This window comes from Panthera leo, chromosome B4, assembly GCF_018350215.1.
Source record: "Panthera leo isolate Ple1 chromosome B4, P.leo_Ple1_pat1.1, whole genome shotgun sequence".
Taxonomy (NCBI): Eukaryota; Metazoa; Chordata; class Mammalia; order Carnivora; family Felidae; genus Panthera; species Panthera leo.
In genome coordinates, this window is record NC_056685.1 from 60601184 (window position 1) to 60628277 (window position 27094).

At 40.9% G+C, this 27094-nt stretch overlaps 3 protein-coding genes across 12 annotated transcripts in view; all 3 read left to right on the forward strand.

Moving 5' to 3' along the window:
• Nucleotides 1–15963, forward strand: part of PPFIBP1 (PPFIA binding protein 1) — a 174241-nt gene extending 158278 nt beyond the window's left edge. For all 9 annotated transcript variants that reach the window (XM_042946140.1, XM_042946141.1, XM_042946147.1 and 6 more), the window contains 11 exons: nt 1836–1986; nt 2267–2395; nt 3931–4081; nt 4793–4904; nt 5050–5138; nt 8422–8544; nt 9340–9465; nt 10068–10256; nt 12293–12472; nt 13682–13747; nt 14134–15963. In XM_042946140.1, coding sequence (XP_042802074.1) covers nt 1836–1986; nt 2267–2395; nt 3931–4081; nt 4793–4904; nt 5050–5138; nt 8422–8544; nt 9340–9465; nt 10068–10256; nt 12293–12472; nt 13682–13747; nt 14134–14220 — 1403 coding nt within the window. In that variant the 3' untranslated portion in view covers nt 14221–15963. The remainder of the gene's footprint in view (nt 1–1835; nt 1987–2266; nt 2396–3930; nt 4082–4792; nt 4905–5049; nt 5139–8421; nt 8545–9339; nt 9466–10067; nt 10257–12292; nt 12473–13681; nt 13748–14133) is intronic.
• Nucleotides 15964–16658: 695 nt separating this feature from the next.
• On the forward strand, nt 16659–17369 carry REP15 (RAB15 effector protein). Its single transcript, XM_042946154.1, has one exon. The coding sequence runs from the start codon at nt 16659–16661 to the stop codon at nt 17367–17369; it is 711 nt and encodes a 236-aa protein (XP_042802088.1).
• Nucleotides 17370–22284: 4915 nt separating this feature from the next.
• MRPS35 (mitochondrial ribosomal protein S35) overlaps nt 22285–27094 on the forward strand; it is a 47391-nt gene continuing 42581 nt past the window's right edge. The window contains exons 1-3 of one of the 2 annotated variants that reach the window (XM_042946149.1): nt 22470–22541; nt 23897–23996; nt 25997–26043. Coding sequence is in view for 1 of the 2 variants with exons in the window: in XM_042946148.1 (XP_042802082.1) it covers nt 22323–22434; nt 25997–26043 (159 nt within the window). In the remaining variant the exon portion in view is untranslated. Of the gene's footprint in view, nt 22435–22469; nt 22542–23896; nt 23997–25996; nt 26044–27094 lie in introns of those variants that run through there. The other variant, XM_042946148.1, reaches the window with a different exon arrangement.

Consider the following 27094-nt stretch of genomic DNA (forward strand, 5'->3'; position numbering starts at 1 on the left):
ACTATCCTGCATCATAAATTCCAGCCTTTTCACCCTTCGAGTGCACACTGTCTCACACTAACTCCCAGGTCCCAGCAGTACCTTCTTCTCCATGTTTACGTTATCCCCAGAGAGAAATGTTTTCAACCAAATAGAGAAGTCTGTAGAAAATGGTCATCTCAGATTTACTTCATTCGGGGGACATCATTCCGACATTGATTGCTTTGAAGATGGAAGTGACGTTTAGTGACACCCAAAGGAGCTCTATGTGATATCCGAGGAGTCACCCCCAAAGTGATTTAAGGAGAGGGGAGGCTCAGTAGGGAAAAAGCATCCTCAAGACAAAAAATAAGAATAGGATGCTTCTTAAATGAGGGTGAGTTAGGCAACATTTTCAGGCATGCCAGTACCCATGATGGCTTTAGGGTTTCAAAGGCTCCTTTGGATTTTGGTTTTATTATCTTGCGTGGGTACCCACATGCCTCTTCATGTGGGTCAGTAAAGGTAACCTCTCTCTTTGTAGTCTTACTTTTCTAGGATAAACATGGGATAAAATCCAGACAACTATTTTCAAATTTTTTTGCATCTTTCTCAGAAGAAATAAATTGTCAATGCTAAGAGCCGAGTACTGCTTATTATAACCTATAATCACAGCTGTGCTTCATAGAAAAGTCAATCTCTGCAACTTTTTATCTTGCTGAAACATCGTTCCTGTGATTTGTGTACAATTTTTACTTTCCTGAAAAAGCATACAGTCTCACATTGAGGAAACAGTACCCCTTGTGTTTGCTAGTGTGGAATCATCCATGAAGGGACAGCTGAATGAATTAAGCTAGTTAATGCTCAGAAACTGAGGAGTAGCAAATTTGGATGTTATTCTTTCAAGGCAGAATCAACAGGCACTGATTTTATATCTAAAGAAAAATTTATGCCTATCAGTTCATTCTTTTCTCAGCACATAACAAGAGATAAATAGGAATACATCTCTTGCAAAAAGAATTGATGGAAATTGGTAACTGAGATTTGATGTAAATGGCAAAGGAGAGGAGGGAGTGAAAACACTATGACAAAGAGTTTGAACTGGAGTAAGAGGGAGAATATTAATTAGTATTAAGGAAATATTTAAAAAGCAAATTTAAGAGAAAACTCAGGAAAATTGCATGGTTTGTTGAGTTCAAGATGTCCCTGGCACACCAAATTGGGAGTATCCATAGATGTTCATATACTGAGCCTGGGGAGAGAGATTAGGTCCACAGGTTTTGATACCAGCAGCTTATATATGAGGGAAGCCATCATTTAGTGCTGAGCGTGGAGTGGGTGAGCTTGTCTAGAGATCCTACTGAGGGGACGTAGAGCAGAATCTTGGGGTGAAAGAGGTAGAGAAAACAGGTGCTACAGCAAAGAAGAAACTATCAGATGGCAGATTTGGGAGAGTGTCGTAACAAGAAGGTGAAGGAGATGGTGATGTTGAAGAATATAGGAGGAAGTCCACAGTACCAAGTGCTTTGCGAAGATGGAGAATGATTTCATTATTAATTCAATCACTCGAGGAAAGATTATTACAATCCTCTCATACCTTTGAATCTCAAAGAGGCTATCACTTGTAAGTTAATCTATACACAATATCATACAAAATATTCTACATACTGTTAATTTATGCAGAACAGCCAACAGAGCAAAACATACATCTGTGTTCCATTTTTAGTATTTGTAGGGTGCTATTTGTAAATCACCGATGAAAGAACAACAGAAGAAGAATGTATAGCAATTGCTAAAACCAAAAAAGGTTAATAACATTTAGTCACATTCATTCCATACTTAAAGCTCATTGAGTTTGTATTCTGTTCTTGGAATAGCTGAAACAGAGAAGGAGACAGCTGAGCACCTAGATCTTGCTGGTGTATCTTCCCGGCCAAAAGATGCGCCGGGAAGTAGTCCCTTCCAGATATCTCCGCCGTCGCCAGATTCCAAAAAGAAATCCAGAGGTATCATGAAACTCTTTGGAAAGTAAGTAACAGAGCACACAAATGGAGTGGGCTTTGTATTATATGTTGCCCAAATGTAGGAGTAAATGGAAAATTGGCAGGAAAGAAGTGTGAAACTTTAAGTCTTTTGTGTTCCCTTTATGGAAGGAAGATTGTGATCTGGAATTCATTAACTCACTGGGTCTCAGTTAACGTTGAAATCCAAGTATCAGTTCCGACCATACATAAGCAATGTTCTGATTAAAGTCTAAGGTCTCATCAGGTCTCATACAAGGCAACGTGGTATTGTGTCTTCTGTTCAGACTTAGGAGAAGTCAGTCAACTACATTCAATCCAGATGACATGTCTGAGCCTGAATTCAAAAGAGGAGGAACAAGGGCAACCGCAGGGCCGCGACTGGGTTGGTCTCGAGATTTGGGACAGTCTAACAGGTGAGAACAGCCGAATGAATGCACTTTTTACATGTCTACTTAAGTGTCATGGCCGTGAACACCTGCGATGTTAGTATTGTCCCTGGGTTGGATGGTGGAATCCATTGCTTACTGTTGTGCCTAGCGAAAGGGTCCATCATCTTTATAGGGCAGTGCCATTTGGCATTGGTTGGTGAAAATCATGCAGAAGATGGGGGGCTCTGTGAACTAGGGGAGGGACCAGAGCTAAAGTGTCAGCAACGTCTCGGTTGGAATGATTTTTGGACTTAAATTTGACAGAGAAAATAATTAGTGTAAGTACTCTAAAGCACAACTCTGGACAGATGGGATAGCATAGTGGGATAACATCCAAACACAGACTGTTTGGATCTGGTTTCTGGCCTTACCACTTCCTATACCACTATACCACTTCCTTACCACTTCCTGGGTCACCTTGAGCAACTACTTCCATGCTCTGTGCCCTTGTTTCCATGGTGTTAATTAGTACATTCCCCAAAAGGCAATTGAGTTTATATGCATTAAGTATCTGGCAAATGGTAACTGTTCAAGCAACATTAATGACTAGTGGATTCTGTGAAAGCACCTAAAGATGTAAATTCTATCAGAATTACTAAATTTATCAGGACCTTGTGATGTTTTCTCTGTTAAGACTCTGTGAACTTTTCCTTCACTCTTATCCCAATTTAGGGCCGGTTTGAGATTACTACACTGACCTACTAAGAATAAAGAGGGTGGGGTTGGCAAACATCTAGTACAAATCATTGATACTAAATCTTTTGAATGTGATAATGGGCTAGAAACCCTTTAAACATGGTCCCTCCCACTCACGCAGAAGACTGGACACAAGTTTCATCAAGGAGGAAACTCTGGCTTTCTTCAAACACTGGAGTCTCGTTTGCCATATGTTCTCTTTGTACACAGTAGAGGACTTCCTTGTGCTTTAAAAGAAAAAAAAAAAAAGCCTTGTTTATTTACACATTTTTTTTTTCAAAGAGGAACACACTATGTGTCAAAGTAAAAAACCAAAAAACCCAGAACTTTGCTTTGATTACATTTTTCTTTTGTCGTTCTTTACATTTTTCTATACTCAGTGATGGCATATTGCTCTCTTCCCATTGGTTACCACCTGGAGAGAAACCATAATTCTGCTAAAGTTAATTCAAGTTAGACTTGATTTCTTTCAGTCTAACCTAGTGTTTTCTGTTTTGGAATTCAGTCTTCAAGCAACATTGATTGAAACTAGCACAGTGACTTGACTTGTTCTTTCAACTTGGTTTTCTTCCATATGACGTGTTCTTACGCAATCATATTGAATCTTTTGTAGTTACATTTGAAATAAAAACCATGGTCTTATGAGGTAACTTTTAACTCCAGTGCCATTTCCTCCTCCAAATATGTCCGGAAACTTTCCATGGTCAAATGGGTACCACCAGGGAATTCCCATGTCAATTCGATATATAGTTGTTCAGTCTTGATGATAAGTCACAGGGTTGGCCTCTGAATTGTTTTTCATGCAGTTGTTCCTTTTCCTACAGTGACTTGGACATGCCATTTGCCAAATGGACCAAGGAACAAGTTTGCAATTGGCTTGTGGAACAAGGCTTGGGGTCCTACCTGAATTCTGGAAAGCATTGGATTGCATCTGGCCAAACACTTTTGCAGGCTTCTCAACAAGATCTAGAGAAGGTGACTACTTCTCTGTTTGTTTAGACAATGGATACTGAGAAGGAGACTATGAATGTAGGATTTCTAGAAAGGGGAGTGGGTGGAGCCAGTCAGTACTCTTGAAAACATTTATGTTTTCTGCTTCACACTCTTTTTTTTTCTTTATTTCATGGACTTAACAAGAAGTACCTGGTCTTAATGGTTCCTTATGAAACATGTAAGCCACTGTTTTAATGTAAGCCACTGGGCATTTTAACGAGAAATAGTTGTATAGACATAATAATAAACCTTAAGCTCATATTTCTCAAAATCATTCTGTGGCTTAGCATGGGCCCCACTTCTCAATGTAACGTATGCAATTCAGCTTTACATTAAGGGGGAAAGAAAAGGAGCCTTACATCTTATGTCTAATTATTTAACATTTCTTCCTGATTATTTAACATTTAGTTCAAAAACAGTAGAATTTTTCTTTTGTGTGCTATAATCCCAGTCTTACGAAGGAAGGAGCCTAGTAGAGAGTATAGCCTGCCACTAAACTAATTGCAGTGGTCTTGGCTTTCCAGAGGGCTTTTGTTCAGCAACATCTCACTAGCCTGAGTTAGTACACTGATTTAATGTGATTGTTGACTCTTTAACACTAGCTTCCCTTGGGGAGAATTTGCATTTTTTGCCAGTGGTATCCAGCCCATATTGACAGAATTGTAAAGCTGGTGTTTCTGTTTATTATTTCAGGAACTTGGAATTAAGCATTCACTTCATCGAAAGAAACTCCAGCTGGCACTGCAAGCCCTGGGATCCGAAGAAGAAACCAATCACGGAAAGCTGGATTTCAACTGGGTCACTCGTAAGAGGGTTCTTTCATTTATGAATGAATGAATGAATGAATGAACGAACAAACGAATGAATGAAAAAGTAAAGCTGCTTTTTCTTTTTAATCATAAATACAGGTGTTCTGTGCCTCACTAACAACACTGATTTCTCTCCTTTAGGATGGTTGGATGATATTGGTCTCCCCCAGTACAAGACGCAGTTTGACGAAGGACGAGTAGATGGTCGAATGCTCCATTACATGACTGTTGTAAGTGATTTACTCCCAGGTTTTTTTTGGAGGTGGGGAGAGGTAAAATTGTTTTTCTCTAAGAAACACAGAAATAGAGTGAGTAAAATACATTGTTTTCAAAATGATTCCACCAGGATTTGAAGGTGTTGCCTTAACTTAAGAAGAGCAGTAATATTTTCTGTTAAGTTGAAGTTGTAGGATTTGATGATTGCAACACCACTGGGAAATTTGAAACTCTGATTTAAGCTATGTGAAACCTAATCTAAACTAAGCTGTCCATGGGGAACCTGGGTGGCTCAGTCAGTTAAGTGTCCAACTCTGGATTTTTGCTCAGGTCATGATCTCACGGTTTGCGAGATCAAGCACCATGTTGGGCTCTGTGCTGACAACACAGAGCCTGCTTGGTATTCTCTATATCCTCTCTCTCTCTCCCTCTCTCTCTCTCTCTCTCTCTCTCTCTCAAAATAAATAAATAAACTTTAAAAAAATAACTAAGCTGTCCAGAAAGTTGATTTTATATATATTCAACAATGTACAATTGAGGTGCACACTTTGCATAAATGTTCTAGTATGTGAATTATATGTAATAAAGATGTTTAAAAACTAGAATGTAGAGTTTTGAAGCCCTGGCAATTTCTGAGTTACACATTCCTATATGCAGTATCCACTCAGAAGAGACCGTCCTTCTGACCTGACATTTACAGAGGCTTGTCTTCTCTCCTCCCTTCCACTTTTGAGACTATTACCTGAAACTTGCTTCCTTTCCCACTTCAGCTCCATTTGACTAGGGCAGGAGTTACAGGATAAAGAAGAAGTAGGGTGAGGTAGACCACCTCTGATTCCTTCATTATTGTTTCTTATTTTTAGCCTTCCATCCAAGAGGTGGAAGGACTTGTCCCTACTTTACAACAGTGGGGAGAGACAGATTCCAGGAGAACCTATTCTAGATTCCATAGGACTATTAGTGTACTATTACATTAGATGCTTTTATTTAAAGGGCCTTTTGTCAGCTGGGCTCTGGAACCATCTACCATAGTATCTTCTTTAAATAAGTTGAAATTTTCAAACACCAATTTTTTCAGGATCAAATTTGAGGTTCATCTGATGGGCTTTGTTTTCTTCTGTGTCATTGAACCCAAGTCTGTACCTTGGTGGGCACGTAACGTATACCTGCTTGAAATAACACCCAACATGTGGTACATTGAACATTTACTGTGTTCCAGGCACTCTCTTGCAAGCACTATACTCATATTAATACTCAAGTCTCAGCAGAACTTGAGTTAGCACTCTTCTTGTCCCCAGTTTTTAGACGAGGGAGTGAAAGAACTGAGAAATTGAGTAACTTAGCGAGCTTTCCACAGCTAGAAAGTGGTAGAAAGTCACAGAGCATTTGAACCTAAGCTTTTTCCAGATTCCTGCTCTTAATGCTCAGCCTAAAACAAATTTAGTAAATTCTTGCCTGCCCGTCTAGGTATAGGTTTGTTCCTGCAGGAATGCGAGCAGATTCAGGCTTCAAATCACAAAGGAAGTGCATATAACTTTTGTGGCTATAAAAGAATATATTATCTTAGAAAATTTGACCCCAGGAGTTCTAAGTCACAAAAAGTCTGTTTTTAATGTGGTACCCTGGGTTGGATCCTGGAACGGAGAAAGGACGTAGTGGAAAAACTGGTGAAATCTGAATGAAGTCTGCAGTTTAGTTACCATTTTTTATAATCTATGTTAACTCCTTCGTTTTGATGACTATGTCATGGTTATATAAGTTGTTAACGTAAGGGGAAGCTGAACGAAGGGTATATGGGACTTTGCTCTGCTTTGATAACTCTTCGGTAAATCTAAAATTACTTAAAAATGAAAGCTCTTTTTAAATCTAAAAAAAGTCTGGTTTGATTTAAAAGAAAATAGCCCCTACTTTTAAAATCCCTTAAGCTGGGGTGCCTGGGTGGCTCAGTCGGTTGAGCGGCCGACTTCGGCTCAGGTCATGATCTCGCGGTCCGTGAGTTCGGGCCCCGCGTCGGGCTCTGTGCTGACAGCTCAGAGCCTGGAGCCTGTTTCAGATTCTGTGTCTCCCTCTCTCTGACCCTCCCCCGTTCATGCTGTGTCTCTCTCTGTCTCAAAAATAAATAAATGTTAAAAAAAAATTAAAAAAAAAATAAAATAAAATCCCTTAAGCTAGAATAATTAGCCTTGTATTTACATTTCAATCATTATGCATTTAAATTTTTTTTAATCTGGTACTTTAATTAGTTGAAAATAGCCCACCTGGGAATGTTTTGAATGAGTGTCTCACTCTTAGATTAAAATATGTGAAATGCCCTTTCTAACTTACCATAAGGCATTGCCTTTAAGAAATTTATCCAGAAAATTTTCAGGGAAAAAATGTTTGCTCAGTTAGTAGCCTTAAGAATTTTAGCTGATTGTCTAATATTTTTATTTAAAAACTATTTCTGTAATAGATCTGCCTCCCCTTCCACCCCCCCCCCCCCCCCCAAGAAGCATGCTATCAGTAAGGTGTGCCTAAAATGGATGTTATTCTTGTTTTATTTTCTGGGTGTGTTTGGAAGTAGACTGGTGCTTATCTTGACACTGCCCTCCACATCACCTTCTGAAGTAATTTGTTTTGGTGTGATTGGTATGTTTGAAACATTCCCAGTAACCACAGACTGGCAAAAGGTACCCTTTCAAGGAACTGGTGGTGCTATATGTGGCTACTTACAACTTCTTTTTAACTCTCACCAAAACCTTTGCATTGATCAGCATAAAGTTTCCAAAATTATTCACAGCGTCTGCTAGTTAAAGCATAATAATCCAGAACTAGAGATTTTTTGAGGCTGGGGGAATAGTATAGCAGAGACATTCCTCTGGTTTTCCCTAAAACGGTGATGTGCCTTAGCTCAGAAAACCAAGCTGTGATCGTCAGTGAACATCATGTGCTCTTAACACATCACTTCAAAGAGGATCACTTGTTGCAGTGACCCAGCAGGTGCTTTTCAAAAATGTTCTTCAGAGCTGTGGGGTCCCATGGTCCTATCTCAGAATGTCTGGAAGAGAGAGAAACAGGTAGAAGTTGGCTTCTGTTGGAACATTAATTTTTTTTGTTTTCTTTTTAATGGGGTCCTGGAGAGGATTTTGTTTGGAACAGGAAAAAAGGTTTTGTTACTAAATAAAAGGTTTGAAAACACTGACAAGCCCTGGAGGCATTTTGGTTAGGGGGCTTTTCTACTTTTGCTCAGGTTTTCTGAGATTTCCCTGAGAAGACCCTTAGAGCTCAGCGAGTTCCTCTTTTTGTTCTTTTTTGCAGGATGACTTACTGTCTTTGAAGGTTGTGAGTGTGCTGCACCATCTCAGTATCAAAAGGGCTATCCAGGTCCTGAGGATCAATAACTTTGAACCAAACTGTCTGCGGAGGCGGCCATCTGATGAGGTAGCACCTGGGGTTCAGATTTATTATACAGCCTGCACTTTCCATGCATGAGACTGTGTGTGTGTGTGTGTGTGTGTGTGTGTGTGTGCAGAGCAAACACCCATTTCTTTGTGGAGTCTGCAGAAGAAGCTTTTGGTTTCCACAGAGCTTCCAAGCCAACCTCATTACCTTCTGGGGCCTTGTTTTCCTACCTTCCTTTCATTCCCCCCATGACAGCTCCACCTGTGTAACTAAAACACAAAGATTGTTTAATTACCCTTCCTCCTTTTTCTTGGGTGTATTTTTCTGCTTCCTTAAGCCACAGAGTTAAATATCACTACAAAGACTTGGTTTTCTTGAGGCGCCTGAGTGGCCCAGTTGGTTGGGTGTCCAACTCTTCAACTCTTGATTTCGGCTCAGGTCATCATGTCACAGGTCAGGAGTTCGAGGCCCATGTTGGGCTGTGTGCTGATAGCATGGAGCCTCCCTGGTACTCTCTCTCCCTCTCTGTCTCCCTCTCTCTCTGCCCTTGCTCCCCCCAAAATAAATAAATAAACTAAAAAAAAAAAAAAAAAAAAAAAAAAAAAAGACTCGCTTTCCCTAAAGCACTGCTTTATTAGTTTGTAAAAAAGCTTGAAACCATGACATGGATGCCTTAAAATTCAGACCAGTAAATAACTTTTCACTCTTTCTGTAAACACTGAGTGGGACATCAAGTAACTGCTCTTTGCAGCAGACTTTTTAGAAAAAATTTGAAGTTTTAATGTTTGGAATCCCATCGTCAATGACTGAAGCTCTTGGTGTTTGTTCTCATAGAATAGCATCACCCCGTCAGAGGTTCAGCAGTGGACCAACCATCGTGTGATGGAGTGGCTGCGCTCCGTGGACTTGGCAGAATATGCCCCCAATCTCAGAGGCAGTGGTGTTCATGGTGGGCTCATGGTAAAACTCTCTTCTAATTTAAAAATTGACTTCTTAGCGTTTAGTTTCCATTAGTCTCATGAGTAGGATATTATCAGTTTGCTTGTCATACCCTAGAGTCACCTAACCGAACCCTCTGGTACCATTTCTAGTGAGTCTTTACTTTCTGAGCATTTTTTCCCATGGTTTTTGTTTATGTCATATAACTCTAGACCAGATTTAAACCTGTTTCTCATTTATTGTCTCTTATGTTGGGTAACATCTGGCCACTGGTCCTCATATGATCATGTTTTGAAACACCTACAAACGTACAGATTGTATTTCTGCACGTTGGTGTTGTGCAAGGAGCTGGCTTCCAAAGGCATCCCAGAGACCACTTCAGAGAGCTAGAAGCCCTAACTTTGGTACTGCCTGGATGTCAGGACCAGCTCTACTTCTCACTAGCTTAGGCAAGATAAAGAAAAGGTGTGTGGCTTGAAGATCGAGGTTCATACTCGGTCTGTCTCACTGGGTAGTTGAGGGGTCATTGGTGATAACTAAATGAAAGAGCTTTGCAAATTATAAAGCACAGGGCAGACGTACATGGTTTGTGGTGCCTTAAACAATCTTAATGTTTCTTCTAGGTTCTAGAACCTCGTTTTAATGTAGAAACAATGGCTCAGTTATTGAATATCCCACCAAGTAAGACCCTCTTGCGAAGACATTTGGCCACTCATTTCAACCTTCTGATCGGTGCTGAGGCCCAGCACCAAAAGCGTGATGCCATGGAGTTACCAGATTATGTACTTCTAACAGCCACTGCCAAAGTGAAGGTTGGTCCGAGCTTGTGCCTTCTAATAATTGCTTAAAGCAAAAACTAAAGCGGGGGCTCTCAGTTTTTACCCAACTGGGTCAGGCATTTTTGTGGGGTTTGTAAGGTTTTGTGGATGAATTGATAGTCCGTCATTTTTTTTTTTAATTTTTATTTTAAAGTTTATTTCTTTTGAGAAAGAGAGAAAGAGCACAAGTGGGGGAGGGTCAGAGAGAAGTAGAGACCGAACCCCAAGCAGGCTCTCCAACATCAGTGCAGAGCCTGATGCAGGACTTGAACTCACGAACTGTGAGACTACGACCTGAGCTGAGATCATGAGTCAGATGCTTAACTGACTGCACCACCCAGGTGCCCCTGATAGTGCATCCATTTTTAAGAGTAAGTAAGAAAATGCATTTTTGAAAGTTTCTTTTTGGGGGCTTCTTTACTCAAATCATTTATTTTATTAGCATTAACAGTAATGAAGAGTATGATGTTGGCATGCAGTCAGTACATTGCGAACACAGAGAGTTTGCAACTTGGGCTCAACTATCGATTGCAGTTCTGTGGATAAATCCATTCTAAGAGGAGGATTTCTTCTCACAGATTCAGCTTATCTGGCTTACAGTTAGCCAACCTTGAAAGTTAGAAAAAGATACTTAAGAAATGATTCAAGGTAGACCAGCAGAGAATGACTCTTTCCAGATTGACCCAGATTCATGGGTCATACCAAATTCAGATTACTTTATCTTCTTTTAAATCATTTCTCAGTGGGCGGCACCTGGGTGGCTTAGTCGGTTGAGTGTCCAACTTCTGCTCAGGTCATGATCTCATGGTCTGTGGGTTCAAGCCCCATGTCAGGCTCTGTGCTGACAGCTCAGCCTGCTTAAGATTCTGTGTCTCTCTCTCTCTCTCTCTCTCTCTCTCTCTCTCTCTCTCTCTCTCTCTCTCTCTCTCTCTCTCCCCCGCTTGCACTTTGCCTCTCTCTCTCAAAAAATAAAGATTTTTTAAAAAATTAAAAAAAAATCATTTCTCTGTGCACTCTACTGTGTCTGTTATCTCAACCAACTTAATGTGGAGATAGGGTTTATCAGCTTCTCCACAAATATGTACCAAGTTCTTTATGTACATGCATATAATGTTTTGTTGTTGTTGTTGTTGTTGTTTTTATTACCTCCTCTACCTTCCTGACGCTTTCTCTTCAGCTCCTTTTCTCCCTTAAAAGATGTACTGGATGTGAAACGTCTAAGAGATTCTGTGGTACCTAAATTCTCAGTATCATGGGGCACCTGGGTGGCTCAGTCGGTTAGGCATCTGACTCTTGATCTCTGCTCAGGTCATGATCTCACAAACTGTGAGATCGAGCCCTGCTTTGGGCTCTGCGTTGACAGCATGGCGCCTGCTTGGAGTTCTTTCTCTCCCTCTCTCTTTCGCTGCCCCTCCCCTGCATGCACTCCCTCTCTCCATCTCTCTCTCTCTCTCTCTCTCTCAAAATAAATAAAATAAACATTATGAAAAGAAAATTCTCAGCATCAGCCTGATCACCATCTGCTTATGGAATTTCTCTTCCAAGTATCACTGGAAGTTCTGTCTCCAAATGAGCGAGGATTCTTCTAACAGCCACCAATCCTGTTACGGAAGCATAACAGGCATCTACGATAATCATAGCTTCCCCGAAAAGAAAATACAAGTCAGGACCATTTTCTTGTGCTCATTTTAGAAAACCTTGCAAAATTGGATTCATCTCTGAGACATCTCATTGCATGAAGTCCTGTTTAATCAAAACCAAGGCTCTTGGCATTTTTGACTTTTCACAGTGACTACCCAGCTAATTGGTATGAATGAGGAGAACAAGCTTAGTCTTCTGAGCTTCATAATAAGGATTAGTTATCATACTTGGGTGCGTCAATCATACACCCAGGATGCTTTTATGTTTGTTACACCAATGGAATCATCCGACTGATTTTCTCTGTAGTTGGAATGCATAATTACGCATGTTATTGATCTTTTGCCACATGAATTTTATGAAATCCCTGTATGTTTGCTCTTCTTTTAAAGCCAAAGAAACTGACCTTCAGCAATTTTGGGAATCTGAGAAAGAAGAAACAGGAAGATGGGGAAGAATATGTTTGTCCAATGGAATTGGGACAGGCATCAGGAAGTACATGCAAGAAAGGATTCAAACCTGGTTTGGACATGCGCCTGTATGATGAAGATGAGTTAGACCGGTTAGAGCAGGTAAATGCAACACTGTATACGATTCCTCCAGCATTGAAACACTAAATGGAAACTTCGTGCACTATGTCTACTAATCAGTTTTTCCTCAAACACCATAAAATAAAGATAATGATAAGGTAATAGTCAACAACTTCCAGATTGCTTACTATGTTTCAGGCACTCTCCTGAACACATAACATATATTAACTTTCATGGTGACCCTAAAACCTACACAGCATGGTTATCCTCATTCTAGAGAGAAGGAAACCGAGGCACAGATGCAGTAACTTACCCAAGATAGAAGAGCTGCTAGAAGAACTGGGATTCCAACTTGCCAGGCCAGCTCCAAAGCCTGAGCTATTCACCTATGTTATATCGTCTCTGTATTAAGGAAATCTGTGTGTTAAATCAAGTCAGAAATACACAGCTGTTAGCCTTTTCAGTATGAAGTCATGGATTTGAATACTACCCTTTCAACACCAATCCTTTGGTGTCATTGTCAACATCAGAGCATTGCGCTATATGTGGTAGTCTTGTTTCATCTAGTATTTAATGTCTGGTTACAGTAACGAAAGGAGGTTTCATCAGAAGTGTTCTGTTGTGGGGCACCTGGGTGGCTCGGTCGGTGAAGCATCTGACTCTTGATTTCTTTCTTCCTTCCTTTGTTTTTTAGTATTTATTTATTTTTAGGAGAGCACAAGCAGGGGAGGGGCAGAGAGAGGGAGGGGGACAGAGGATCTGAAGTGGGCTCTGAGCTGACAAGCTGACAGCAGCGGCCCAATATGGGGCTTGAACTCACGAACCGCAAGATCATGACCTGAGCTGAGGTCAGACACTCAACTGACTGAGGCACCCAGGTGCCCCTGACTCTTGATTTCTGCTCGGGTCATGATCTCACAGTTGGTAGGATTGAGCCCCACATCGGGCTTTGCGCTGGGGGCATGGGGCCTGATTAGAATTCTCTCTCTCTCTCTCTCTCTCTCTCTCTCTCTCTCTCTTTCTTTCTCTGCCCCTCCCCCTTCTCCCTCCCTCCTTCTCTCTGTCCCCCTTGTCCTCCCTCCCTCTCTCTTCTCTCAAAATAAATAAACATTTTAAAAAAAGAGAGAAGTGTTCTGTTGCACCCATCCCATTCAGTGTCACTCACGTTATTCTTAGACTTTTGCTCACTTTGCTGTGCTTTCTTTGAAATTGTGCAAATGAGGAGGTCATGTTATGGTATGTTCTTTGCAGATGGAAGATTCAGAAGGGACAGTGAGACAGATAGGTGCGTTCTCTGAAGGCATCAACAATCTAACGGTAAGTCTATAAAACGAGTTTAAAATGTTAATTCTCCAAGATATGTTTAAAAATAACCCCAAAGGGGGCGCCTGGGTGGCTCAGTCCGTTAAGCGGCCGACTTCGGCTCAGGTCATGATCTCGCGGTACGTGAGTTCGAGCCCCGCGTCGGGCTCTGTGCTGACAGCTCAGAGCCTGGAGTCTGTTTTGGATTCTGTGTCTCCCTCTCTCTCTGACCCTCCCCCATTCATGTTCTGTCTCTCTCTGTCTCAAAAATTAAATAAATGTTAAAAAAAAAAAAAATTAAAAAAAAAAATAACCCCAAAGGACTACATGTTTCATGGAGGATGTGTAGTTTTGAGCTCATGGCTCCCAGTGTGTGTGACCCTCATCTCCTTGTTTCCCAGCACATGTTAAAGGAGGACGACATGTTCAGAGACTTCGCCGCCCGTTCCCCCAGTGCCAGCATCACCGACGAGGACTCCAACGTTTAAACCACGGCCCTCAAATGAGCATCAGGAGCCCCTCGCCTTTTCTCCACCTTCCTTCTCAAACACTCACAGAACACATTACAAGCAGCAGATTGTTTACTGTCTATTATTCCAGCTTCTCATGTGGAAGTGGAAACCGAAAGCAGGGGGTATGTGCCCGTTCTGAAGATGCCATGAAAAAGGAGACACTGGTGAATGAGACGATAATCGTTTTTCTTCTATTTAATGTACAAATCTGTGATATATTATATTTAAAGTATTGCATTTAATATGAGTGTTTTACCGTCGTGTTGCCATTCCCCTTCACGGTATGCAGGATGTGGGAAGCAGGAAGCAGTCTGTGAATGACTCTGTCACGTCTGCGTCCGTCCGTGTGACAGCACCACAGCCATCAAAGCAGAGCATCGTCTGCTTTCAAAATCAATAGGTGGAATTTCTTTAAGCATTCAGTGTGCCCACTAAGTGCCAGCCACACCTCCACTTGCCTCCCGTGGTCCTTTTTTATATATTTTTTAAAATATGTGTACATATTTAGTACATAGAAAATAGAACTTTTATCTTGTGACATAAGGCAGATGGTGAAAAGCTAACACAGCGATCAGAATTTTCATGGACCAGCTGGTTTCATGGAAGGGTTGGGATGATCTTTCCTTCTCCACAACTGAATTGTAATGCTGTTGATCATTCCAACCAAATTAGTATATCTGAAATACCCCTCCCTTGATGATACATCACAAAAAGAGTTAAGAAGTTCAACCTTAATCTTGGATCCTTTTACCTCCAAAGGAAGAACTCAAGAGACATTTAAATACTCTTAACTCGAATGCATTCAGGAGTTCCCCAAAATGTAGACATAGAAATGATTTCTGAAGAAACCAAAACAAAACAAAAACCTTTACAGTATTAAAGCTTCTTATTTTCCTCTTTGCTAAATAGTTCATTACATCAAAACACTAACAGTCTACCTTATGTTATTAAACGTGTATTTCTCAGGCTATCAATGAATGAGATTTTTTTTTAAGAAGCTGAATATTTGGACATTTTGTCCCAGGGTTCCATAATTCTGAGGCTACAACATGAGTTTTATAATGGCTGTATTGCGATATGAAAATGTAGTTCATGATTGTTGATCGCACAGGGCCCAAATATCATTTATCAAGAAATAGCTGTGTTTATCACTTTTTAAGGGGTATTAGAAAAATTATTCTATGTTTTGTTCACTACTACATCACTTCTCCTAATAGCCAACCTGGGAAAGACAGGTTTTCACAAACTGGCACAGGGGGAGCAGTTCCATATACGCCAGTGGACGTGCTTATAAATTCTGTTTGAATGTCGGTGGTGTGATCTCGCAAGCTATTATTAGCAGGTTATCACGCTTTTCAACAAGGGCCTGTCAAACTAAATTGCTGTTTATTCATTACTAAAATGATTTGATGCTAATAATAATCTTTTGCTCCCCACTAGTCATTTGGTAACTGTATTGGACTCCTTACATATTAGTGTTTTATTTTAATGCAAACATCTGTCACCATTTGAAAAACAGTTTCTTATCCAAACCTGGTTAACACAATACCAGGAGACTGTTATAGATGCCAAATATTCTTTATTCAGGACAGTGTAACATAACTGATGATATGTGATAAAGTTCAGATTTTTTTGACGATATATATTTTATTTACAAAATGTTGTACACTGCTGGTATTACCATATGAAAAGAAATAAAGTCAAATGATGATTGCCTCATTTTTGTTGTCTGTGATTTTATTTTCCTTTGTTCAGAATACCCACGGGGCTTTATTTCTGGTATAGAGAACAGTGACACAAATGCTTTATAATTCACAAACTCCCATACGTTTATTGAGGTGAGGCTTATAGCATGTATCAACAGGTAGAAATTTGAGGACTCAGAGGAATTTCTGTATGAAAGGAAACAGGCTGCTGGGCTGCGGGGGGTGAGGAATCACGGCAGAGGGGTTATCGGAAAAGCAAAGGGAAAGGACTCACCAGCAAAGTTGAAGACATTAGTTGTATGGAAGGAGGTGTATGGTTCTTTAAAAAACTGAATGCTATTTTTAATTTAAGTAAAATCTGAAAAGTGGAAACCTGTCTTGGAAGAGATTGCCAAATATTAAAAGTTGAGTGACTAGAACTAGAGAGGAACAGATGTTTTTGGTGAAGGTTGGTTATCTCTCACTTAATAAGCCAGCAGGAATCTATATGAATACAACACGCCTCATTGGCAAACAGGGAGACCTAACGTGTTTGCTTAGTTGTGTGTAGATACGCTTAGCTACCCCACATAAATGTGGAGTCGGAAAACTGGGCCCACATTAACAGCTGTGACTTCGTTGTAAGATTTTGAATCTGGAAAAGAAGTCACTCTGAATGAGGATCACACGTGTGACCTTCGGAAGCAGTCTTGATGGGTTGCAGAGAACATGGGGCAAAAACCATCACAACAGTTGGCTCTGAAAGACGGCACAGAGGTTTTCAGCGTCGGTGAGGTTGTCAGCGAGGCGATAGTCCATGCGGCTGAGAAACTGAAGGACTATCTTGGATTTGAAGATCCTCTGAGCAACCTGTGCCCAGCTTCAAACACTCTGAATGAGATCTTCTTAATCCACTTTGTCACCTTCTGCCAAGAAAAGGGAGTTGATGAGTGGCTCACCACCACCAAGATGTCCAAGCACCAAGCCGTACTGTTTGGGGCAGACTGGATTTGGACCTTCTGGGGATCCGATAAGCAAATAAGGCTGCAGCTGGCAGTGCAGACCCTGCAGATGTCTACTCTTCCTCCTGTGGTTTCTAAGCCTTGCGACTTCTCACATCCAGAATCCGGGCCAGAGGAGCCTTCCAGGAAGAGAAGTAGATTCGATAAGCTGGAAGATTTCTGTAACTTGATAGGAGAGGATTGCCTGGGCCTGTTTATCATCTTTGGTGTGCCAGGAAAGCCCAAAGACATCAGAGGAGTTGTCCTGGACAGTGTCAAAAGTGAGACAGTGAGGGGCCATCTGCCAGGAGCAAAGGCCGTGGCGCAATTTGTCCGGGAAACTGAAGACTGTGTCTCCATCAGAGAGCTGCTTGGAAACTGTCTGAGTAAGAAAGATGGGCTGAGAGAGGTAGGCAAGGTTTATATTAGCATCCTCTGAACTGGATGTGCACAATCAGACTGGCCTGTAAGGCAAAAAGAAAAAATATTCTAATAGGCAAGCTCACACACTTGCATCATCCCAGCATGGGATATGTTGTTTGTTTGTTTGTTTGTTTGTTTTTACACCCACCCTCCATTGAATGAAAATGATCACCTGGGTCAAAAAATATAATGTCATGACTACAGAGAGGGGAAAAACCCTGCCTGCATTGCAGGGAAAAGTTACAATTTCCTTTATTCAATTATAAAAATGGGAGGAGGGGATAATAAAGTCACCCTTAAAGTTTGATTTGCTTAAAAAATGCGTCTTTGTTTATTATAATAAGTCTAGAACTTGAAAGTGTAAAATATATTTTTACTGCTGCGGGTGGAAGGTGGCTGGGGTGAGGTGGTGCCATGCAGTCTCATGGACTACAGAACAGGTTTAATTACATTTACAATACCAGTTTCATTCCAGGACTTCTAGGCAAAACCTCATTCCCCTTTCTTCCCCTAAGCTCTGCCTTTGCTCCCAGCTCATCCCCAGCTGCTTTCTCTGTGCACAGAGGATCTTGGTGGGATTCACTTTAGGACTCACTTGAGTGTCAGCTTTTTCTAGGATTTAAACACAGTGACCCCTATAGCAATCCCTTGTAATGATGATTAACATTTGTTTAGTATTTGCAGTAAGTACAGTGTATTCACTTATAAAAACCATCTTTGCTTAAAAGCCTGGGTAGAATTCTAGTACTTTAAGGGAGGAAAACTAACAGAAGCAAAAAAAATGCTTAAAAGTGAAAATGAGAGATTCACTCACATGACTGGTAAATGATTATATGTTAGGCCCTGTCCTGCACCTTTCCAATCCAGTAGTAAAAAGAACAAAGTCCCTACTCTTGGGCAGTCTCTCTTTTAATGGTGGAAGACTATCCATAAACAAATATATGTGTATATACTTAAAATGCAGCTTAAAAAAGTATATCAGGTGTTATGTGAAAATAAAGCGTGGATAAAGGGATCGAGGGTGAGGACGTGCTACTTTATATAGGGTGGGTAAGGGAGACCTCTGAGAAGGGGGTAATTGACCAGAGGTCTCAATGAAGAGGGAAAGCATCAGAGCAGATAAATCGGGGAAAGAATGTTCTAGGCTTAGAGAGCTGTAAAGGTAAAGGGCTGAAACAGGAGTGGAGTTGATGTGATTGAAGCACATACTTGTAAGGACTTGATTTTATTCTGAGTGATAAAGGGAGAGAAATGCCTCGATCTGCTTTACAATTCAAAACCCTCACTTGATTGCTGGCTGGAGACTAGATTGTGGGGAGGAAAGAGTGAAAGCAGAGCCCAGGGAGCAGCTAGGAAGCTATTATAATAAGAGGGAAAAGGATCAAAGTGGTACAGGAGGAGGGGTGAAAAGGTCAGATCTGGGAATAGTTGAAGGTAAAGCTTACAGCGTTTGCTGATGATTGGATGAAGAATATGAAATGCATCACAATTAGAATGCTGTCTTTCCAAATTTCTTAAATATTACGGATGTATGCAAAGGAAGAAATAAAGCCATGCACTTTGTGCCTGGAAGGTTAGAATATCCAATTAATGTTTCCTTGGCATATAGTGACCCCTATCTGTAGCAATGCTGTGTAGAGTAAGCTATCAAGAAAGTAGTATAGTAAAAACAACCTTCAGCTTGAAATCAGATGTAGGTTTGAGTTGAATTATCTAAAGAGCAGAGTCTGCTGACTTAACTCTTTGTTTTCTTATTTGTAAATGGGACTTAGTTCAACTAATACAAAGGAGACAATGCTTGTGACGACATTTTCTATACTAAATTGTAAGCTGATGAAAATGTCGAAGACTCTAATAATACAAATTATAAGTATTCATGTTCTAAACAGCTGGAAGATATAAGTCAAAGGCTTACCATGTCTTTTTTAAAATTTTTACTTATTTACTTTTAAGTTTATTTACTTTGAGACAGAGATAGTGGGGGAGGGGCCGAGAGAGAGGGGACAGAGAGAATTCCAAGCAGGCTCTGCACTGTTAATGCAGAGCCTGACATGGGGCTCGAACCCATGAACCGTGAGATCATAAGTGAAACTTTCCCTGATTTAAGATAGTACATTTTTTTAAAAATGTGCATTTTGCTGTAAAAAGGGACAGAAGTATACAAAGTTAAGGCTTCAGGAATCTCACCTCCTCTTTCCACATCTATTCCCTCCAGTTTGCTGTTACTTTACAGAACATGTACTGCATATTAAAAATATTTTACACAAATGGAATTATATGATCCATAACCTGCATTTTTTAAAACAACTATATACTTTGGACAATACTCCATGCTAATCAATTTATACCCAGTCAGTCCTCTTTAAGGCTGACATCAGTGATTTTCAATCCTGCCTATATATTAGATTCACTTGGGAAACTTAAAAGCAAAACCAAAAACCCAATGCATTTCAGAGTGAGGGCCTAGACAAGTTTTCTTAAATGTCTTGAGTTAATTATAATGTGCAGTCAGGATTAGGTTTCCACGTGTGCAAGTAGCACTCTGTGTTGTATGTATATACCTTAAAATATTTAAGCAATATTATTTTGATGGATACTTAGATTTCAAGGTCCATTCACATACCTGGATATTGTCTATTAACCATGCTTGTAAGTAAACATCTCCGTTCACTCACTTTTTAGAAAGATGATGGTTTTGACCAAAAGCTCTCTGACAGAAAGTCATCGGATTAATGTATGGTTTAAATATAATAACCCATTATCAAAAACCTTAATATTTAAAATTATTCTACATGGGACTGGCTGCATAATTTGTGGAGCCCCGTATGAACTGAAAATGTGTGGCCCTTTGTTTTAAAATTGTCAATAATTTCAGGGCACGTGGGTGGCTCAGTCTGTTAAGCATCCGGCTTCGGCCCAGGTCATGATCTCACAGTTCGTGAGTTTCAGCCCCATATCGGGATCTCTGCCATCAGCACAGACCCTGCTTCAAATCTTCTCCCCCACCCCCCTCTACCCCTTCCCTGCTCACTCAAAAATAATTTAAAAAATTTAAATTGTCAATAACTTCAAGACAGGGATAGCAGAACTCTAAGCCAAACACGGGGTTCCTCTAAGTGTGAGTTGCATGCCCATGACTCCATTTGTCTTCTGCAATATGTTGAATTATTTGGTCATGAAAGCCGAAGATTTTTATCATAAGTGAGTGCACTTTTAAGAATTTTTCCAACTGAAAAATTATGTAATTCTTAGTGACTCCTATGTACATGCTTTATTCTTTTTTTTTTTTTAAGTTTATTTATTTATTTTGAGAGAGAGAAAGAGAGGAAGAGAATCCCAAGCAGTTTCTGCACTGTCAGTGTGGAACCAGACAGGGGGCTCAAACACAAACCGGTGAGATCATGACCTGAGCCAGTCAAGAGTCAGATGCTTTACCCACTGAGCCACCCAGGCACCCCTACATGCTTTATTCTTTACACTGCATTGAAACATTATTATTGCCTGTTGACAGCATTACAAATGAGACAACTCTTAATATAGAATGAACCTTATTGTCCTTGATGCTTAGGAAAACAATCACTATTTCTCTAGCTCCTCTAACTCTGGTCATGTCTGTCCACTAATGTCTTACAGAGACAGTACAACAAAAAGGAAACACAGGAAGGCAGAGTGAGGACCTAAGACTCAACTTCTTGCTCAGAAATTGAGAAATCTCTGAATATAAACTAATTCCATAAGGGTTCATACTTCTTTTGTCCCTAAATTTGTATGGGATAGGTCTTGCACTTCATCCTACTGAAACATACATACTGGAGAGAGCAAAAATGGCTGCTGTATTGACCCTGAGATTAATTCCAGTGGCCACTATTTATATTCTGCCTTTTGAAACATAACTACTTAATCACAACAGTCTTGAGGAAGATATTATTGTTCCCATTTTCCACGAAACTGAAGCTCAGACATGTTAGGTAGATTTTCCCCAGATCACAATGAAACAGAGCCTGGATTCCAGCCTGTTATCTATCTGACTAAAAGGCCATGCTTTGAATCTTAAAAAGAGGAGAGGGTAGAACACCAAGTGAAGACAGAAAGAGACTGGAGTCCTGTGTCTACAAGCCAAGGACTGCCAGGAAACCATCAGAAGCGAGGAGGGAGGCATAAACATATTCTCTTTCAGAATCTCCAGAAGGAACTGTTAAACCTTATTTTAAAATTTTTAAAAAATACTTATTTTTGAGAGAGAGACACAATGTGAGCAGGGGAGGGGGAGACAGAGTGGAAAACACAGAGTCCCAGGCAGGCTCCAAGCTCTGAGCTGTCAGCACAGAGCCGGATGTGGGGCTGGAACCCACGAACCGTGAAATCATGACCTGAGCCAAAGTCAGGCGCTTAAGGTGCTTAACCGACTGAACCACCCAGGTGCCCCAGAGCTTTCGATGTATTAACTTGATTAGGATCAACCCAGCCACGTAAAAAGGAAGTCAAGTTTTAAACTCAAGTAGTCTGGCTCAAGAGCCTATCCATTTAACTACTATCAGATACTGCCTCGCCCTTAGAGTATATCATTTGCACCAGCTCAAGGCTTCTTTAAACCAAGACAGAGTGTGAATAAGCAGCAACTTCAAAGGAGCAGGGCCCTAACATAAGCTGCCAGACTCCTGGACTATCTGAAATCCCACCCAGACCACAATTGCCCTCTGTAAGCCACATTTCCCTCGTCTCTTACGCTCCTCTTTGGACTGACCGCTTCGATTCCTTTCTCAACCTTGTTGTTTTCATTACTTTTTCCTATTTGGGGGCTACCTTCTTGCACATTTAACTCCAGCTCTGACTTTGCAGGCCCACGTGTTTTCTGTTTCTTCCCCCTGGGGGCGGGGCAAGCCGAAGCGAACCTGCGCGGTAGCGGCCGCACACCCTCCCCTTAACGCCAGGCTGCGCTTGTCCCATCCGGCTTGCCGTCGTGTCAGCCATGGCGGCCGCCACACTCCCCGCGTGGCTGGCCCTGCAGCCAGCGGCCAGGACCCTGCGTGCCTTCTGCACCGCCGTGTCTCCGGCCACCCGCTCTGCGATACCAAGCCCGCGTGAGTGTCTGTTGCGTCGCCTCCGGGCTTTGGGGGAGAGAGGGCGGCATACCGAATCCATGATGGCCACCGCGGTGGCAGAGGCCCTGCCGCCTGGGGGAAAGCCGGTACGTCCTCTGCTAGCCTGCCGCTGGTCCTCCCAGTAGGAAAGCCGCAGGTGTGGGTCTGACCTCTGCGCCCGTGTCGCCGGGTTCCTAGTCGCCGATTTCTGCTTCTGGGTGCTCTGGGCGTGGCGAGCTTGCTCCCTCCCTCCCCCGTCACCTGCGCGCTTCCTGGTGCTCCCTTGCGCGGCCTTTGGCACGGGGTCACTCCAGTTACTAGTGCTCGGTGATGTTTGTTGGGCAGTGTTGAACCACGGATTTTCCCGAACGTTAAGAGAAGCATACAGTTGTCCCTGAACAAACTGCGGCTCTGAATTCCAGCCTTAGCTATGCCACCAAATGGGATGACCTTCATTCAACAGGCATTATTGAGATAACCTTCATTCAAGATACCGTTCTTGCCTTGGAGGAGTCTGTGGAAAAGACAGATTTGTTAACGGAATCATACTGTGAAGTATGAGGTGTTGTAATGGAAGCATGAATAGAGTAACAGAGGGGTTTTGAGGATGAGCTCACAAGAGTCACGGAAAGCTTAGGAAGGAGGCATGTCCTGTACTATCCATGATACCTTCTAAAACATCTCTCATTTTCGTATAACCAACAGTTTAGTCTAGGCCACCATCTCTCACTTTTACAGTAGTTTCTTTACTGCTCCCTGTTTCTGCCCTTGTTCTCCTACATTGAATTCTCACAGCAATCAGAGTGAAGTATTCAAAACGAATCTTAGCTTGCCACTCCCTTGTTCAAAATCAGGAAAAGGTTTCTCATTGCTTAAGATGTGATAAATTCCTTAACTTGTCAGAGTGGCTCCGTAGTCTTAATACATGGCTCTTTTATTAGATTTTTTTATTCCTTCTGTACTGTGTGCTAGGTAGTGTTACACAGGGTTATAGCAAGGTCTCTCACCTAATGAAGTTTACATTCTTTTAGGAAATCCAACTATAAACAAAACAATGTCAGTACAATGTCAGGTGGTGATTAGTGCTATGAAGAAAAATAAAGCAGGGTATTGAGAACGATGGATTGGAGGAGTACTGGTTATAGAGTAGGAAAAGATTGGGTAGTCAGGAAAGACCTCCCCGGAGAAGTGACGTTTGAGCAGAACCCGTGGTGGTGTGTATGTGTTTGTGTGTGGAGGGAACTGCAACTGCAAGGGACCAGGAGTGAAAAGGAGCTTAGGGGTGTGATCAAGGAACAGAAAGAAAGTCAACTTGGAGGTGAGTGAACTCAGGAGACTGGTAAGTAATGATCTGATCCCCCAAAGGCTTTTAGGCATTTGGCTTGGATTTTATTATAAGTTTGGTATTATACTGGAAGGTTTTGAACACAGAAGTGATACAATGTAATTTATCTTTTAAAAGATCACTGACTGCGGTATGGAGACCCAACTTTAGGGGGAAAAGAATGGAATCCAGGAGAGATCAGTTTGGAAGCTATTGCAGTAGTCCAAATGAAATGATGGTGAGTTAGATTGAGGTGATAGCAGAGAAGGCGGTGTGGTTGAATGTGGGATATATTTTGAAGGTATAGCTAAGAGGACTTACTGATGGATTTGGTATTTGATGAGGCATGAGGAAAAGTCTTAGGAAGCATGTTAGATTTTTGTCCTGAGCAATTGGATGAATGGAGATATCATTTACAGGGATTGGGAAGACTGGAATAAGAAATCAAGAGCTCTGTCAATGATGTGTTATAGTTGAGGTGCCTATTGAATATTTCCAGCCTCTTTTCTCAGTGCATTTTCTGTTTTCTTCTTAAATTTCAACGATACTGAACTTTTTAATACTGATTTTCCATTTCCCCTTTCTTCATAGGATACTTTCTCTCACTTGCCTGTTCCCAGGGTTACCTCCTGCTCATCCTTAAGGTTTTAGCTTAAAGTCCAGTTCTTCAGGGAGATTTCCCCCAACTAATTGACTGAGTTTGGTCCCCTGCTATTTGTTGTCATTAATATTTATGACTTTATTGAAATTACTTGATAAATAGTTATCTTATTTGACACCCTCTACATTCGGTGAGAGCAGGGTCTGTGTTTCTCTTGCTCATTGCTGCTTTCTCAGTTTCTGGTACACAATATCACTGAAATGATTTTTGAATGAATAAATGAATTACTATCACAGAATGAATAAGAATTTGTCCGATGAAGGGGTGCCTGGGTGGCTCAACTAAGCATCCGACTTCAGTTCAGGTCATGATCTCACAGTTCACAGGTTTGAGTCCCATGTCAGGCTCTGCTGACAGCTCAGAGCCTGGAACCTGCTTCAGATTCTGTGTCTCCCTCTCTCTCTACCCCTCCCCTGCTCATACTCTGTCTCTCTCTCTAAAAAATAAATAAACATTTTTTTAAAAAATTAAAAAAAAAAAAAGGATTTGTCAGCTGAAGACAGAAACCAGGCAGAGGGAAAGGAGGCACATTCCAGGTAGAGAAAACATTAGGTTTGGAGAAAGTCCAAAGGGTCTGGTACTAGAAGTTCAGTGTAACTGTGGGACCTTGTGAAGGGAGATGAAGTTAGAGACAGAAGTGGTTCAGAGTGTGAAGAGTCTTGTGTGCTGTGCTATTGTCACCCTGACTCTTCGATCCTTAGTTTTCTTGGCTGTAAATGACCTCTAAATAAGGATAATAATAGTACTTAACAGTTATTGTGAACAATAAGATTAAATGAGATAAGAGTGAAAAGTATGTAGCATAGTGTGTGGCATGTGGAAGTGCTAAATAATTATAGCCATTATTACTGCAATGTAGCAAAACATTTATTTAGAGAGGCATAAGGTAGTATTATGAAAGGTATATACTGTAAGTAATTTGCCCTCTTCTATAGGTATGTGATTTATTAGGAACGGCTGTGAGTTTTACTATTATTGGCATTATTGTAACATTGGCAGTTCTGGGGGCACCTAGGTGGCTCAGTCGGTTAAGCGTCCCACTTTGGCTCAGGTCATGATCTCATGGTCCATGAGTTCCAGCCCTGCATCGGGCTCTGTGGCTGACAGCTCAGAGCCTGGAGCCTGCTTCGTATTCTGTGCCTCCCTCTTTCTCTCTCTGTCTCTCCCCCGCTCATGTTCTCTCTCTCAAAATAATAAACGTTAAAAAAAAAAAAAATTTCAAATCAGTTATCTTTAAAAATGCAACATAGTTATTTCTAACTAGATGTTTTAACTTGGGAAAGTGAGTTAATTTGACTATGGACTTTAGAATTTATTGAAAATATTTCATTAGATGATAAATTCACTATATCATCAGTCACAATATACTTTATGTTTAAATAACTTGGGAATTTTCTTAACTATTTCTGACTTTTCATTTTCATTAAGATGAGTTAGTCCCAAGCTCACAGAAAATGGATTATTGTTTCCTTTTTGTATTACTGAATACCTGAAATTATCTGAGAGTTACAGGATCATCATCAGTGTTGAACAGTCTGCATTATACAGTTCTCTGTAACTATTATGTTGTCTTCTAGGTACAGCAGGCAGAACATCCAGATATGAAAGACCACTGAGAAGAAAGGTAAACAATGTTGTCTACTATATACTATCATAATGGTTTCTGAAGTTCTAAAATGAGACAGATATTCATGATGAGGCAGAAGGGTGCTGCCCAACAAGGCTTTCAAAGGGGGTGTTTACATGGTGACTGCCAGAGCCTTGTCTGCAGTCAGGACTGGTTTTTGTCAGTACTCCAAGAATGGATCATCTTTGAGAGGTGAGCTCACTCATATACTCCCAGGAAATAGGTATATAAACTAGAATATAGACTTACTTTTGATGATGCCTTTAATAATCATGAAGTCTGGGATGTGTATATTAATCTAACCCAGTTTGGCTTTACCCTGTCGGCAACTCTATGGAAGAATCCAAATTATTAGGTCACTTGTTGAGTATGAACAGAGGCATATTATTAGATGGAAGTTAAATGGCTAAATTGCACCGAATTATAATTATCTAGAGTAGTTATTTTCACAGGAATATTCCCTGCTTCTAGGACATACACTACACTGGTTTTGATACTGCTTTGTTTGGCATTGCCAAGTTTTGCTTTCTTCAACCCTTCTTATGTATGCTGGCCATGCCCTTCTAATAAATACAGTTTTTATTTTTTTTATTTAAAAAAAAATTTTTTTTAACATTTATTTATTTTTGAGACAGAAAGAGACAGAGCATGAACGGGAGAGGGTCAGAGAGAGAGAGAGGGAGACACAGAATCTGAAACAGGCTCCAGGATCCGAGCTGTCAGCACAGAGCCCGACGCGGGGCTCGAACTCATGAACCGCGAGATCATGACCTGAGCTAAAGTTGGATGCTTAACCGACTGAGCCACCCAGGCGCCCCAATGAATACAGTTTTTAAAAAAATATGTGTATGTTAATGTGATTGACTAAACTATCATATAGCTATCCTCTGGGACGGAGTCATAATTTCTCATTATGTATTTGTTCAGCTAATTTCACCCTAATTTACTTATTTCCAAGCTCTTGTTATTCATTTCTTATTTCCTTTATTTCCAAGTTTTCAGTATCCCTTCACGTCCTGACTTCCATCAAAGAAGTTCTAAAAACTGT